Genomic DNA, 16,743 nt, shown 5'->3' with positions numbered 1-16,743 from the left:
CAGATTAATTTTCAATGATTACATTGGTTTGGTTGTTGAACCTCAAGTGTGAACAAAATGTGATCTTGAATTGCTTTCATATCTGAATCTCCTTTAAAGACACTCCAACAAACAGAACTAGTGCTGGTACCTGGCTACAAATGTACTAGTAAATATTTTACTTAGTCAGCACTGAGGAATTAGACAATGATTGTGTAACAAATGATTTGTCATGATACTTTCAAATATACTAAGCCTTATGATGTTCCTTTAAACAGAGAAACTCAGATTAGTTAATTATTAGGTTGTTAAATCACATGAGGGGGAGAAAATGACAACGCATTATCTCACTAGGCTCTGTGTGGAATACCAGAAAACGTACAAGGGTAAACCACCCTGAGTGAAGAAAAACTTTAGCTAAGTATCATGTACCTTGTAATCACTACTTTCACAAACAAAGATGAGGGATAAAAATATAAAAATATATATAATTAAGATACCTGGGGAAAGGTCATTGGCTATAAAGCTACTATAGAAACCTACTCTTTTTAAGCTCAGCTGACTTTGTAAATAAAAAGCCACAAACTGATGCATCCCAAAGTTCAAATAGATAATGAACAGAATGGATATGTTCTCTGATTATTAGTTCATTACGTAAATTTTCTTCATACAAAAAATTATGAATGGGAAAAAAAAATCTTATATGAAATATATAAGCCCATTATCAGTTTCTTGTGTAGAAAAACACCGGGGGAGAGGTCAACTTAAGAAGATTTCATAGATATTGCATATTGATGTACTTGCTTCAAGTTTACAGTTTGTGTCTCCAGTAGTTCCTTAAATAATTTCATGTATTTTAACAGTACAGCTTAAAGAATACAGTGAGACTCCATGAGATACTTTGGGACAAGTAAATCAGAGAATATAGCACTTGAAATGAATATGCTTTTGGGTCACAGATCTCTTTCAGTCTTGGATATGACTGTACACTTACTGATAGCATCAAATTCAAGAATATCTGAACGATCCTTATATTCTATGAGAGCAAAAAAATAAAAAAAACTACAGTGAAACAACAATTAAAAAATGACTGCAACAACACTTCTAAGACATCAATCCTTGCAAAGTAAATTTGCAGCCCTAAACTTCATTGACCATGTTCAGTCATCAGAGAGAATCCTCAATGCACAGCACGTACAATAGAAAAGTAGGTCTTTTGCATTCACACCCGACAAATGAGAAAAAAAGAATCTAAGCTTCCAAAGGAGTTCTGCCTGACAGACAAAACTGCGTAACATATTTCAAAATGATCCCAAATGTGTTTTTTTTTCAGTAAGATGAGGGACTTGCCAGAGACTGCTGTTGGATGGTACATCAGTGTTCCCTGGATTTAGAGAGCCTTATCCTGTTTGTTTGTTTGTTCATTTTCAGCATAACTCCACAGACTTAAATGAGTATGTCTGCATGTCTGCATGCACATTTGAATGCAGCTGCTTGCAATGTATGCACGCATATATGTGTCTCTTACATGGAGGGTTTTGACTTTTTTTCCCTTCTCTATTCTGTCTGTCATACCTGCATAAGACTGCTGTCTTGCTCAAAAAGAGACATCTGGATAGTTCGATTTATACTGTCCTGATACAATGTTGTGTATATAGTTAAAGTAATGAAGTTATGGTTTAAATGGGAATGGTATTGGAAACATTAATAAGAAAGATATTCTAAAGTAATATTATGGTTGATATTGGTTGGGGCAATAAATGCAATTTTTAAACAAATACTTTCAAAACTTCCAAAAATGGTATGTTTTACTATTATTCCTTTTACAGACAGATATGATTTTGGCATATTGTAACATCATAGCAGTGTTATGTTAATATTTACCTTTTACTTTGTCTCTTTTCTTGGCAATGTAACTAGTTACTAAAGATGGCTTTTTTCATATTAACTACTTAACTGCTGTCTTTGCCCTTTCATAACAGTCAGAATTTTGCATGGATACTCCTATGATCAGTTTCATTGTATATCTGACATTTCAAGGAACTAATATTTTAATTTCCCTTAGAGCTTTTGTTATTTCAGGTGTTTGCTGATCTGCCCTGATGACCGGAGCTAACAATGACAGTCTACATATGATGCCCACATATAATCAAGCTGAAACATACAGGAATATATTAATAGGAAATTGTTACCACATAAATTTAGAGATAATCTTTTTATCAGTCTTGCCAATATTATCAAACCATTAACCAATTATTAGTAACTACACAGACAGTCAGAGTAAACAATTTCAGTAGTATGCAAAAAAAAAACTAAAACTCCCAGAAAGCTGTCATATATTCATAACACATAGTTGTGGTGGTAGGGTTTAAATCACAGTTCTATGTGACAAAAAAAAAATACAAAAATTCTTGCAGTTATGTCATCCTGTCTCTGTCCTGCCCTTTATCAATTGTCATTTGCTTTAATTTTCCTGCCTCCAAATATTTCTTGTTTTTCTATTTAAATGTAGAAATTCCTGCTTCTCTGAGCATGCAGTCTTCTGCCTGCATGGTTGTAACCAGTGATTGATTAGATGTGGGGAAGCTGCTCTCATCCATGATCCTCAAGGTACCCACAGTTCAAGCACAAAACACCCAGTACAGTCAGTGTCTGCCATGAGATCAGTGAGGAGCATGAGTAAGATCTCCCATGCATATTGGCCACAAAATGACACTGGTGGACAGTGAGAAGGGAGTGCACCTTCCTTTGGTGGAGGGTTTGAGGGTTAGACAGAGGATGACAGCTGCTTATAACATTGGACTGCATACATTGCCATGTTCACCTTAAAGAACAACATACATCACACTTGGTAGCAACACGTTCTTCTCTTTTCATCCTCTGTGACATATTTCAGATCTTTCCAATGAGGTTTGCCTTTCTCTTTGAAGACTGACCTACAGAATCAGAATGAAAAAGTTAACTCACATTGACAATTTCATCCACAGAGATTCAAAGTTGTCAGGCTCTGGGGTAGCATGGATCTAACACACCTGGAGATCAGACCCAGAATCTATTTCTCATTTACAAATGGAGATAAGTACCTCGAATTTCACCCAGGGATCCCTAGCCTTCACTCTGCTTGTCCTTTAAATTTTCACAGCTGCGTAATGTTATAAAACTTGTTGGTAATTACAGCTAAAATAGGGCACGTTTTTAGTAGCTCATTTTATTCTCTGTTCAGCAGTTACTGAATCGGTTCAGGACAAGAAGCAATGGGAAAAAACTGGCATGCAAGATGTTCCTCCTAAACATCAGGAAACACTTTACTGTGTGTGTGACTGTGCACTGGCACAGGTTGTTCAGAGCGGTTGTAGAGTCTGTCTCTTTGGGGATCTTCAAAAGCCATCTGGACATGGTTCTGAGCATCCCAGCTTGACATTATAGGTGTACCTGCTTGAGCAGGGGTTGGACCAGATGACTTTCAGAGGTCCCTTCCAGCCTCAACAGTTGTGTAATTCTGTAATTTTTTTGGTATCTTCTTTAACAGAACAGAAAAGAAATTTCAGAAATACTATAACATTTCTATAATGGTATAAAGTATATCTTTTAAAAGGCAACATTTACTTTTTAAGAATACTGTACATGTTGCCATATTTTTCCTGACATAATTAAAAAATATTGTTTGTTTGGTTTTTCAGGAATAATTGTAGTGGTTTATTTCCTATTTTTTCATGGAAAAGCAGACCAATTTCTACAGATAGCATCAACAGTCTTATTAACAGCAACCAAAAACAAAGCAATGCAGAACTACTCACTTCTGGTACATTCTTTAGGCATTTTTTTAAAAGATACATAAGATGATTGAAATTAGGACACCAGATCTTGGAAGAGAAGGAAAAACTATGCCAAACAGATAACAAAATTAATAGTAAAAGCAAAGTATACATGGTGGGGATTTTGTGCTGCCTCTGAAGAAAGTATTTTTGTATGACACTAATGTCATTTAGACGTTATAAGCATTTCAAACATTTAATTTTTCTTTTGGTTGTGATGATGCATTTGCTAATTAGTTATTCCCATATAAAAGTCTCTAGGTTTGAATTGCCAGTATTGTATTGCAAAAGGCTTTGGATCATAAAAGTTTAATTATGGAAACAACAATGCCCATCTTGCCTTGTTTAGCTGTTATTCTACTTGTGCCATCAAGATGTGATGATGTTTGTTCCAGCCACACAAAGCAAATTCAGTACATACTGTGCTTTTCAGCCTGTATAAAAGCTTAAACTTTGAGTAGGGACATAGTTCCTACCATTTATTAAATGAACTTTGGGTCTCAATTTCACCACTGTTAGGTAAGCTGTTGTGATTATATTTGATTCAGGCCAGCTATTGCGCAATTGTTCCTCTTACATGCTTCTTAATTGCTAGCTATATGTTTGGTAGTTTGTGAAGAGACTGAAATAGAAATATATAACAGGACAGTATTTAATTTAAATTGTAGTCACAAATGTATCTTATTTTAATGTTATTAGACATTTCCAATCAATGTCACTTAACAGTTGTGAGAAAAACTTCTACATGAGCAAAGTATGCTGGCCTGCTTTTCCTGGTGGAAAATCAAGCGTTGGTGTCTGTTGAGCAACATCAGTGTAGAGACATAACAGGGAACCTCAGAATTAGAACGAAGGATGGATGACTAACAGACTGGACACAAGTAATATTGATTTTCTGTAGTACCCCTTGCAGTTTAAATAAAAAAAATAAAAAAATAAAGTAAATAAATAAATAAAAGACTATTGGTAATAGACTAACAGGAGTGGTTGCATTTTATGTCTATCTACTAAAAAGGAGGCAGGGAAGTGACACCAATTTGAGGGGGACAAACGATTAGGAGGCTGCAGTCATTAAACTGGAGATAATCAGGACCTTGATAGAAATTGTTGAATAAGTAATGAATGGCATCAAATGATTAGTATCATTTTAAACATAAGATAATTGTGCAGATCATAAAGCAATGACAACTAAAACTGTTACCCAAGGATCATCTTACTGAAACCTGAAGTCATGCAAAGTAGCTTTACCCTTCAAAAACAGGAATTACAGAACATGTTGAAAAACAAAACCAGAGAGGCTTGAATTTCTGGTGTTTTGCAGAGAGATATTCAGGTAGGGAAGGCAGGGAGAAGAACCCCCCCATATACACTACCATGAACTATAATACTGCCAAGTGTTGAAGTTATATACACTGCCAGCAGCAACATTTGTTATGTGTTTATATGATCATATTCATGTGCTGAATTAAACATTATGGTCATGTGACCAGAACCTCCCTCCTGCCACCCATAGTGTAACCTCTGTGAAATAAATAGAGCACTGCAATGCAAAAATGTTCAGACCAAGGTACTGCAAACACTTTCATAAAGAGAAGCGGGAACTCACTTTGAAAGCACTGATCAGAAGTGCCATAGTTTTTCACATATTATTGTCTAAGATCTATAGGCGTATATTAGATTATATGTGTAGCTATGTTAGAATATGACCATGGTCATATGCTGCCCACGAGTCACTGTTCAAATTGTCCTGCTTCTTAACTCTTGAACTTTTTTAGTGTGGCCAGTGTAAACATTTTGATGTGTAGTGGTTTGATCTGGAATGCTAGACTTATAAGACTAGGACAGTCAGAAAAAGAGTAAATAAAGAAGTGGGTGTTTCTACTTCATTGGTAAATTAATTCAACTTTTTTCAAGGCAACTGTTATATACAAGAGAGAACTTTTCTTCCAGTATGTACTACTGTGTGTTTTTTTGTTTTGTTTTGTTTTGTTTGAGAGTGTTTCTGTGAAGAGTACTAACTATCAACAGAAAATATAGTCTAGTCTTTCTCTGTGGTTTCTAACAATATACTTCTGGTGAATACATTCATTATTTCCTCTTCATTTGTGATTTCTACCTTTGTTTAATGGAAAAAAAAATCCTACATTTCATGTAAAAGATTAAGAGCATTAAATTTCTGCTTTTAAATCCTAATTAAAAATACATTCAGTGAGGGACCAATCCACAAAGTCAAAGGATTTTGGTGAAAAATAAGAGCCCTCTAATCTCTGATTATTTTTCTTCTGTAACATGGAAATAAAGTACACATGCTTGCTTTTTACTCTAATTGGTTATCTCCTTTTTTAATTTTCTTCATTCAGTTGACTGTAAAACGTTTTTTAGTCTTTACTTTCATTTCAGAAAAATAGTGTTATCAGATATTTTTTGGTGGGATTGCCTTCTTTGGTGGGAGAAGGTGAAGAGAAATCAAAGCAAAACCAAAGGATATGATGTTCCACAATAAATTGCATGTACTATTTACACAAAACCTAAATACTGTGTTAATTTCTGAAGAGACATGTAACAGAAAGGCCCCCCATATTTATCAGTCCTATGAGCACAGGAAAGTCAGGTAGTTTTAGGTAGGTTATTTAGGACTGTACCTCTACTGTACATCACAGACTTTGGTTTGAAAGAGGAAGGATCCCAGTGTAAAAATATCTTTTCATAGTATGAAACAAAGTGTAAATATGCTGTGGAGAAAGAAAGTGGCTTTTCTCCAAAAGAAGAAAATTTTTAAAAGTTGGTTAACTGCATATATGATCACTCTTCTCTTCATAGTAATTTAGCAATAACTATTCCTTTTTGAATTCAGGTACTTATCATACAGCTCTTGGTGTTATTCTTTAACATAGAAGATAGGCAACAGCTATATATGTTACTAATAGTAATGCACTGTTTTTTCCTTTACAGATATTTATAAACAATGAATGGCACAATTCAGTCAGTGGTAAAAAATTTGAAGTCTTTAACCCTGCAAATGAAGAGAAAATCTGTGAGATTGAAGAAGGCGACAAGGTAGAGGGTTTTGTTTTGTTTTGTTTTTCCTTCTTTTAAACTTAGCTTTAAATTCAATTCTGCATTAAAGCAGGAAGATGAGCATCCATCTCTGCTGATATAAACTTTAAATGTTTGGGTTTTTTTAATAAACTCTTTAATGTTTTCATAAATGACTTGGATACAGGACTAGAAGTTGTTTTGAGTAAGTCTGCAGATGATACTAAATTGGGAGGAGCTGCTGACTCTCTTGATTGTAGAGAAACCTTGTAGAGAGATCTTGACTAATTAAAGAACTGGACAATCACCAGTTAATATGAAGTTTAACAAGATATGAAGTTTAACAAATATAAAGTTTAACAAGAGCAAGTGCTGAATTGTGCACTTGGGACTAGGTGACTCTAGCTGTACGTACAGACTGGGAGCTCAGAGACTGGAGAGTAGACCCACAGAAAGGGATCTGGGGGTTCTGGTTGTCAGCAAGTTGAACATGAGCCAGCAGTGTGCCCCGGCAGCCAAAAGAACCAAACGTACCTTCAGGTGCACAAGAGACAGCACTGCTAGCTGGTTGAGGGAAGGGATTGTCCTGCTCTGCTCTGCGCTGGTGCAGCCCCACCTTGAGAGCTCTGTGCAGTTTTGGGCACCACATTTAAAAAAAAAAAAAAAAAAAGATATAAAACGGTATGTCCAAGGAAGGGTAACAAAGAGGTGGAAACATACAAGGAGTGGCTGAAGTCACTGTGTGGGAGTGACTTATGGGGAGGCCTCATGGCAGCCTGTAGCTCCTTCATGAGGGGAGCAGACGGGCAGGAGGTAGCTAATGTCTGCTCTCAGTGGACACCTACAGGACCTGAGGGAACAGCATGGAGCTGCAACAAGGGAGCATCAGGCTGGGTGTTGGGAAAAGGTTCTGCACCCAGAGGGTGGGGTTGGACACTGGGACAGGCTCCCCAGGGCAGTGGTCACAGTGCCGAGCCTGTTGGAGTTCAAGAAACGTTTGGACAACGCTCTCAGACACCTGGTCTGATTTTTGGGTAGTCCTGTGCAGACCGTGGAGTTGGACTCAATGACCCTTGTGGGTCCCTTCCAACTCAGGATATCCTATGATTCTATACTTCCACCCTCCTTTCTTGTGCTTCACTCTTAGGGTATTATACTAATAATATAATGAGGAAAGTTTTGTAGAAACATTTTTGTTAATTTTCCTGTTAATAATAGTAATTATTTTTGCTGTGTTTGATCAGTGGCATCTAGTTTTATTATTATTTTGTCATTATTTTTAATCATCATTTTATTTTGTTTTGTTTGTTTGTTTTCCTGGCTCTTCCTTATCTAATCTGTTCATAACACATTTATGTAAGGTTTTACATTACAAATGCCATAAATTGGAAAAATACTAACATTTTCTGATGGAGACTCTGAGAAGCTGTTCATTACCATCAGCATTTTTAGCTGTGAATTTTTCTTCTCAGTAATGTCATCTTGAAAATGTAGTTTTGTGAAGAATATATTGAAACATAGTACAAAAGTGGGCTATGAAGCTGAAGGTCATCTACCAAATAGACATTAATCCCAGCAAAGTGTATTTCTGTACTGGATGTTAAACTGATGATTTTAAGCAAAGAAGTAAAAACATTGTTAACACTTAAAAACAAACTTTTTTTTTACGTGTGTGAGATTTTTTTTTACTAGAAAAAATACTGGAAAATGGCATTTAATCAGATGTATAATGAAAAGCTATGTCCTCAAATAAGCAGCTTTGTGTTTTCATCACAGTAAGTATTTTTAGATGAAAAAGGATTTACTTAGTTTGACCATAGAGTTTAAATATATGTTATCAAGTAGGGGAGTTGCTTGTTTAAATAGAACAGACAATGTTGCTTAAACACTTTTAAAACTGATGAGTAAATAAATTTTTGGATAAAGTATGAGAAAATAAGTATGAGAAGTGAATGTTCTGTTTCCAGTTGACAGTTGCACACACACAAACACAAAATAAATAAATATTTTTTAAAAATACTGTTCGAAAATAACATTGTTTTTGCAATTAATGTTTTGGTTCCTGCAAATATTTATTTCCTTTTCTAGTTTTCCCTTTTGAAGTCAAATTTAGATGTCCAAATGCAAGAAAAAAAAAAAAAAGAATAGAATAGAATAGATTTTCTTATATTTCTCACAAAATGATATCTGATGTTCATTTCAAACAAGAAATATTCATCACTAGAATTATTTGTGTATGAGGCCTGTTTTAAATTTAGCAGTAAAATGTCTGCTGAACACCATTTTATCCATGAAAGATATTAATAAACTCATAAACAGTCTATTAGTGCTGGAAGTTCACCACCAATTTATTGTCAAAATAGTTAGCACACTCTCTTTAAGAATATTTGACTTTACAGAGATTCACTCTGAAATTAAATGGTTTTTTGAGAAATGTGTAGGAACAGAGTTCATTCAGCTTCCTGTGCTCACCAAAACTTAGTTATTCTGTTTGGTAATTTCATCCTGAATGTCTTGATGAACTTTGGCTCAAGAGCTCTCTGTCAAGTATATGAGCAATAGTGACCATACAGGAAGGCTATAGCGAAGATAGATTTTAAATTTTTTCTTTGACTAAGGTAATTGAAAAAATCTGCATGAATCTAGTTTTTGATAACTTCATATGTCTGATCGTAAGTTCTTAAAACGTCTTACTCATGCCTTTTTTCATTCCCAGTTACCTATCTCAGTATCACTGAGATTATTTCAGGCTTGTTTTTCCCTCAGCCAAAACATTTCATAAGCATGTTATTTACTGTTGAATTTTATCAGAAAAGCACCGTAAGTGCTTTTGATGCAAAACCCTACTTCTATCACTTCTCTATTCAGTGTTTGAAAATAAGATTATATTGAAAATCAGGTTGGCCTAATATTTGTTCATTCTCCAATTAAATTGCTCATGACCTGCAACTGTTCATTTAACATTCAGAATTTTTCTAGTTTTAATTTTTTACAGGCAATATAGCAATGCATTAAATAGAAAGATGATGCTATTTGATGCATAGGTTTGCTTTCTCTCCAATAATTTTTCCAACTAATGTGTAAAGAAAATAACTATTAACTAAACTGCCAAGTGAACTGTATAAATCTAATAAATTACATGGGCACTGCGAACCTGATATTCTAGAGCCTACTCTTTACATAATAAGCCAAGAGATTTTAGGAAATTGTTTGTGCAATAGGGATGTACACTGCCTTGCAGTAGTATTTAAAAAAAAAAAAAATTTTCCAGATTCACTAATCTTAAAGGCCCCTAGTAAAATAGTAAATAATAAAGCAGCTCAACACGTGGTCAGTAAGAACAAAGGTAAATGTATATTAATGAAAAGTCTATTTAAAAACTAAACAAAAAAAAATCTAGCTCTGTGTAGATCTAACCGGCTTTATTCTCTTGGTATAGATTTATGTTCCCAAATTAAATTTCATATATTTAAAGAATATTTTTTTTTCCTTACTTGTTATTCACAGCCCATAATTATCATTAAATATCCTTTTCTTGGTTTTAATTATTTCTACACTGAAGAACACATGGCAATGTTTTTAATTTTAATTTACATCATTCACACAAGTGCAGCTCATGGTTTCTCCCATTCTTTACTGGTGTAGGCCAAGGCATACATCCTAAGTTGTATTTCAAAGCTGTAGAATTTTTATGATAACAAGAGATAAGAAAAAAAAAAAAAAGAAGAATTAAATATTCACTGAATGCATATTTCTGTGTCACAGATAAGTGATGAGTTATCTGACAACATTTTGGCAGTTTTTGAAGAAAAACAGCCCTTTTTAATCTGATAGATTTCAGCTACCTGCTGTAGACAATGGGTCAGTACAGTAATGATTGTGCAGGTTGTAAAGATCCTTCCCAACTACCATTTTTCAAACTTCATCCTAGGAAGTTTTGTGAGTCTCCTGTCCAGCAGATCTATACCAGACTTTAGTTTGTGGCTTTGGTTTTCTTTTTTCCCTATTGAAGGAGAATTAGTTAGTTAGACATCAGTTAAAGATTCTAGATCTGGTCCACATTTAGAACCCACTTAACCTGCACATTGACCTGCAGTCAACTTTGCTCACTTAGTTAACCTCATAGTGATTTACATGGATGAGATTCTTGCAATCAGAAGGAAAAAAAAAAAAGTATGCAAATTGCTTAAGAAAATATGTTCCATATATGTATTTCTCTTTTTCAAAAATCATTGTTTTTAATTTTTAACAAAAGACTGCAATAAACCTCCTTTTTGTTGTTATATTTCTTTCAGAATCTTTAACATGAAATATAAAAAAACTTCCAGGTTTCAAAAACCATTTCTCAAGGGATTTTTTTATCATTTTATCTGGAACGACTTTCCACACAAAAGAGTTTCATGTAATTGATTGTATATTTTCTCACTACACCAAAAGCCATATGGTAAATAACACATTATGTTATAAAAAACATTAATGGGCTGACAAATTATCTTGAGCCAATGCCTAAACTTTAAAGTACTTAGGCTTAGCATTTTGAATATAGTCAATTATTCAACGGTTAATATTATTTTAAATGCAAATGCAAATTTGTAATTTGTGTATTCATCCCCAGTTACAGACACTAAAAGAGAGACTTTTTAGAACTGGAGTTCCTTAATATGTTTTTATTTTATATTATTTTATTTTTATTTTATTTATTTTATTTTTTATTTCATGAGCTTTGAAAACCCATCTGCTTCTCATACAACTTCACATTGCTGAAATGATAGGAAAAGTGTTTGAAAGAAAATAACCTATATATCTAAAATTACTGTACAAATTCTGATTAGACTGGGATTGCAAAACACTTTGCATGTTTAGCAACTAACAAGCCTGGATGACAGAATCAATTACTGATTAATTTTATTTTTTTCTCCCACAGGCAGATGTAGACAAAGCTGTTAAAGCAGCTAGAAGAGCTTTTGAGCTTGGATCACCCTGGCGTACAATGGATGCTTCAGAGCGAGGAAGGCTCTTGAATAAACTAGCTGATTTAGTTGAAAGAGATAGATTGATTTTAGCTGTGAGTATAATATGTGAACAAAAAGGGGGAAAAAAATCTGTGTTCTGATTTTTAAAGATTGATATAAGCAAGAGTAATGCACTACAACCATGGAAAATGAGGCTGTTTCAGTATTCATTTTTCCCTCTCTATTCCAAATGCACCATATTAAACTGTTTTACACTCTGGTCGACAGACACCCTAAGTCCACAAAGTACTTGAGTATTTCATTAAGTTTAAGATGATATTAAAGCTGCCTACAATCCATGCAATTTCAGTTGTTGAATCACAAGGACACGTTAATATAGACCCTATGCTTAACGCTTGTCTAAACCAAGACCTGAGTCAAGGCCTTACCTCAAAGACTAGCTCAGAGCTTACAGATAATACCAGTGAGCGTGGGAAGAAATTCTGAATTTCAGTGTTATACATTGTTTTCACTAACTCTTGCTTGCAAATGGCTATGAGTTAAAAAAAGCAAACAAACAAACAAAAAACACCTTAACCCAGCAACATGGGTGGTAGGCAATCATTTCCTGTCTTTATCAACTATTGTTTGTTGGCCATGTTACTGCTCAACTGTGGACACACAGATGATGTGTGCATCACCAGATGATGTAGCACCACCATCTAACTGCAGTAATTCAAGGAAGAACATTTAAAGAATAAACGTTCCAGTTATTTGGTAAAGTGCAATACTCTACCTATTCCATGTTTGATGCTACAATTAAGATGATCTCTTTTCTATTTCACATGCCTTCTGGAATGAATATTTAGGCAAGTTAATTGTTTGTGTTCTCCTGAAGATGAACACTGGTTTTGTGCCAGGTATATGCCAATACGTGAGAGAGAATCAAGAGCATCCAGCATTCAGGATCATCACTCAGACTGATTTAATCACAATTAGAAGTATTTAGCCATTAGCTACAAAACACACCAATAATAAGTCAATAAAATTTAAACCTCCAAAATATGCAAAAGCTGCAATGAAATGTCTATTTCCTGTTCTATTTTCTTTATGGCTTTAGTATACAAAGGCACTTGTGCATGTCCAAACAGCTTTTTAAAGACAAATGAAAAATTCAAAGGAACCGAGGTTGTGTCCTCAAGCTCCGAAGATTACAACTCTCAGATTTACACTTTTCTTCAAGAAAGTTGATTCTCTGAACAACTGAACTAATCCTGTCACCTTGATATGGAATAACAATCACCTAGTTTTTCAGGAGAAATCTTCAGTGGCTAATGTGTCCTTGACAGTGCTAGATTTATTGGAGTTGAGAAAGGGTAAATTTTAAGAGAGCTACATTTTTTAATAGGAAATGTATGCCCACTTCTCAGTTAAATACTGGACAAATTAGCATTTGCTTCTTTGTTGTACCACCTAAGGTATTACACATGCAAAGGGGATAGAGAAATAATCTTTTTCTTTTCTTTTTTTTTTTTCTATAAGAAAAATGAAACATTTAGATTTCGTTCCCACTAGCCATTTTCATAATATTAAAATACTCCTTTTCTCTGAGACCCCTCCCAAGTTTCTATTTTGCTGACTTTGTTTTTATTTCCCATATTCCTCACATTATTGCCAACTTTTCCCTTTTAGATAAGGTGTGTTTGAACAAAGTGTTTCCAATGAACACAGACTTTGTCCACTCGTAGCTTATCCTAAGAACAGCAGAGCCAGTGCTACAGCTACAAATAGCATTATAGATATTATAGGTCAAAATAGACCCCTTAGCTCATGTGTGTTTTAATGTGTTTTTGCATCTATTCAGGATGTAAATTATTCCATTTCACTGTTTTATATACTTATGTTTCTCATGAAGTCCATGAAGTCTCATGAAGTCCAGAGGCTGAACAGTCCTATAGGTATATAGGTATACTCTGGAATAGTAAGCAGTATGCTGAAAAAGCATTGATAACTTCTCCATTTGTTCTGCTGTCCTCTCAAATTTGATATCTGCAGTACATCGATTTAACTAAAATTTTGGACTTTAGAGGCAGGTTGTTGGTGAAACATTGTACATTCACAATTAGTCAGTATACTCATTATGAACATTAAGGAATTTTGGACATGCAAAATAACATTTAGAAAATAAAATAATATCTCTAAGATCTGACTAGATCTTGAAACTATACTTCAGGTTTTTACTACTAAGCATCCTTACAAGATTGTTCATAAAGCTGAAGGTCCACACTGTCTCTGTGATGAAAAACTTGAGAAAAAAATCTAGCACTATTAAGAAGATGTTGACATTATCTAAGGACTTCACATAGTCTTTAGCTAAATGTCCCAATAGTTAGGGGTATTAAAATGGCATTAATTCAAACCACACTCCCTAGATTTGGCTGGAATGATACAATTAATTTCTCTCTCTTAATAGTTCCCGATGTCTCAGATCTTTCCTTTGCACATTAGGAGATTTGGGGTTTATTTTAGAATTATATTCCATACTTTGTCTCTTCTTGTTCATATAAGATGCCAATCATTCATTAAGCACATAGAAAGATCTCTCTTGATAATTAAAAAGTAGAGGATCCCAAGTTAGTGTGACAGTTATCAGTAGGAAACTACTGCCTTCCTTTTATGTCAATGTACATAAGTCAAGGGAGGCCACTCAATTTATTTGTAACAATTAACCCACAGACCCCTAGCTGTACATCTACAGCTTGTATAATATTCAGTTTAAACTGGAACATCTTAACCATTTCAAATGTATGGTGGTCATGATATCTGGATAGGTCACTGAGAATAAACCATCATGACATTTTCTCATTTGCAAATTCCCACCTTGGGTTTTTCAAGTGCTAAGTAGCCTTTAGAGGGGAATTAATCCCCTAGAAGCTAGTATTAAGTGCTAGTACTCTGAACTGAACAACCAGATACTAAGTGATGAAGTACAGAAATGAGAAGGCTTATCAATAGTTCATATTAACTTTGTAATTGCTGTTGTTTGCAGACAATGGAAGCCATCGATGGTGGGAAACTCTTTTCTACTGCCTACCTAATGGATTTAGGTGCCTGTATTAAAACATTACGCTACTGTGCAGGCTGGGCTGATAAAATCCATGGTCGGACTGTTCCAATGGGTGAGTAGCTTTGAGATAACAAATGTACATAATTGAAACAATGTGACCTGTGTAAAACTACCTTTTTCTAGAAGCTTCACAGCACCAAAAACATTTTAAATGGAAAATATTTTAGACAGTTCCTAATATAGCTTATCTTGTTTTATGCACCACTAATACATTTTACTGACAAGAAAACTTTTAGCTTATATATACATCTAGTAAGTCTCATAGGTTACTTTTGCATAGCCAGGTATCATTTATGCAAGGGTACAATACTGAAAGCCAGGTAGCAGCTCACTAAAGCAAAGATTAGCAGAAACAATAGTATTTCTTTCAGTTATTGGATAGCTTATTAGGAAGAGTACTAAAAGAGAGGAAACTTTTCTTTGTTTTCCTGAAATTTTATTCTGTTCCCTCTTCCATTAAGCAGCTCTAAGAAAACATTGTTGCTAGCCACCTTCTCTCAGAAGGACAAAGAAAAGAATGGTAATAAAGAAGGAATTAAGGAATACTGGAGTGATAAATACTTCAAACTTTTTGCATGACATGGATCCCTATGCTAGGCTTAATGGAACACATGTTTATTTGAAACAAAGAGAATTTTATACTTAATGGATTTGATTTAAGCTAAGGTCTAATATTAAAAAAAATGTCTGATATGTACCCAGGATTACAAGTAGCTTTTAGAGAAGAACTTTCAAAAAAAAAAAAAGTGATAAGAAAAAAAAGAAATGAAGAATGCTCATTGGTATGCTGTGCATACCACTTTGAGAAGCAGGGTTTTCACTGCGAAAACTCAGTCATACCGACAGAGTCAAACCTTGAAGCTATGAAGAAAGTAGAGATTGAATCCAGATGTACTTCATAGTTGTTCTTGCACAGTTAAGATTTTGAAAATATCTTAAGTAAAATTGTATGTAGCTAAGTTTGGTATCCAACTTTATCTTCTTTCTGATTTAACTGTTTCTCACAACTGTTTTTCCTGAATGTCTAATTTATTTCTTCTTCCTCTAGATGGAAACTTTTTCACATTTACAAGACATGAGCCCATTGGTGTGTGTGGCCAAATTATTCCTGTAAGTTGAAGCCATTTATATAACACGTAAATGTTCCTGTTGTAAATGGGCATGCTTTTGAAATGTTTTCTCTGCAAACAGATTAGTGAAACATTACCAGTCAGAAACTTTCTGTTTCTAAAATTAGAGACTATCTTAAGTATTCATCAAAATCTTTCATCAAATCATGACATTTTGAACAGTTAATCTAGTCCAGCCTTGTCTCTCTTCTCCCTGTATGTGGAGGGCAAATAAAACACAAAAGATTGGCTGATGAATTAGTTTGAAAGATAGAACTGCATTCTGCTGGAACCACAAGATTTGGAAATAAACTAGTTGGAGAGAGTAATATAAGCCTATAACCAATAAAGTGTTTGGTACCTGGAATATCTGTTCTGTTATATATAATAACTGGACAACAAAAATCTCTAGTTATGGCTGAGAATCATTTACCTTGTTGATGGTACAAGCAATATAAAGAATATATTTAATTGGCACAATGATACTAAGACACGTTCCCAAGTTCCTGATCAGCGTCAAAATTCCCAGTTCTGAACTTGCTTATTCTAAATGAAGTTTCAAAAGGCCTGCCTGAGTCTGAGCATCCAAAACACTGAGGAAATGAACTTTCAAACACTTTTTTTGTGAGATCTACATGCTTTCAACAAGTAGCTGTGAAAATGGTTATATGAGCTAGTCACGCCTAATCCACATGCCTTTTTGCACATAGTAGGTTTGGCAGCCT

At 34.4% G+C, this 16,743-nt stretch overlaps 1 protein-coding gene across 1 annotated transcript in view; it reads left to right on the top strand.

Annotated features, from left to right (window-relative positions):
• The window catches only part of ALDH1A1 (aldehyde dehydrogenase 1 family member A1), a 37,089-nt gene that overhangs the window by 2,643 nt on the left and 17,703 nt on the right, over positions 1-16,743 (top strand). The window contains exons 2-5 of the mRNA XM_013194523.3: positions 6,747-6,851; positions 11,755-11,895; positions 14,832-14,961; positions 15,958-16,019. Coding sequence (XP_013049977.1) covers positions 6,747-6,851; positions 11,755-11,895; positions 14,832-14,961; positions 15,958-16,019 — 438 coding nt within the window. The remainder of the gene's footprint in view (positions 1-6,746; positions 6,852-11,754; positions 11,896-14,831; positions 14,962-15,957; positions 16,020-16,743) is intronic.

The sequence above is a fragment of the Anser cygnoides genome, chromosome Z, assembly GCF_040182565.1.
Source record: "Anser cygnoides isolate HZ-2024a breed goose chromosome Z, Taihu_goose_T2T_genome, whole genome shotgun sequence".
NCBI lineage: Eukaryota > Metazoa > Chordata > Aves > Anseriformes > Anatidae > Anser > Anser cygnoides.
This window is presented reverse-complemented; position numbering and strand designations above follow the sequence as displayed.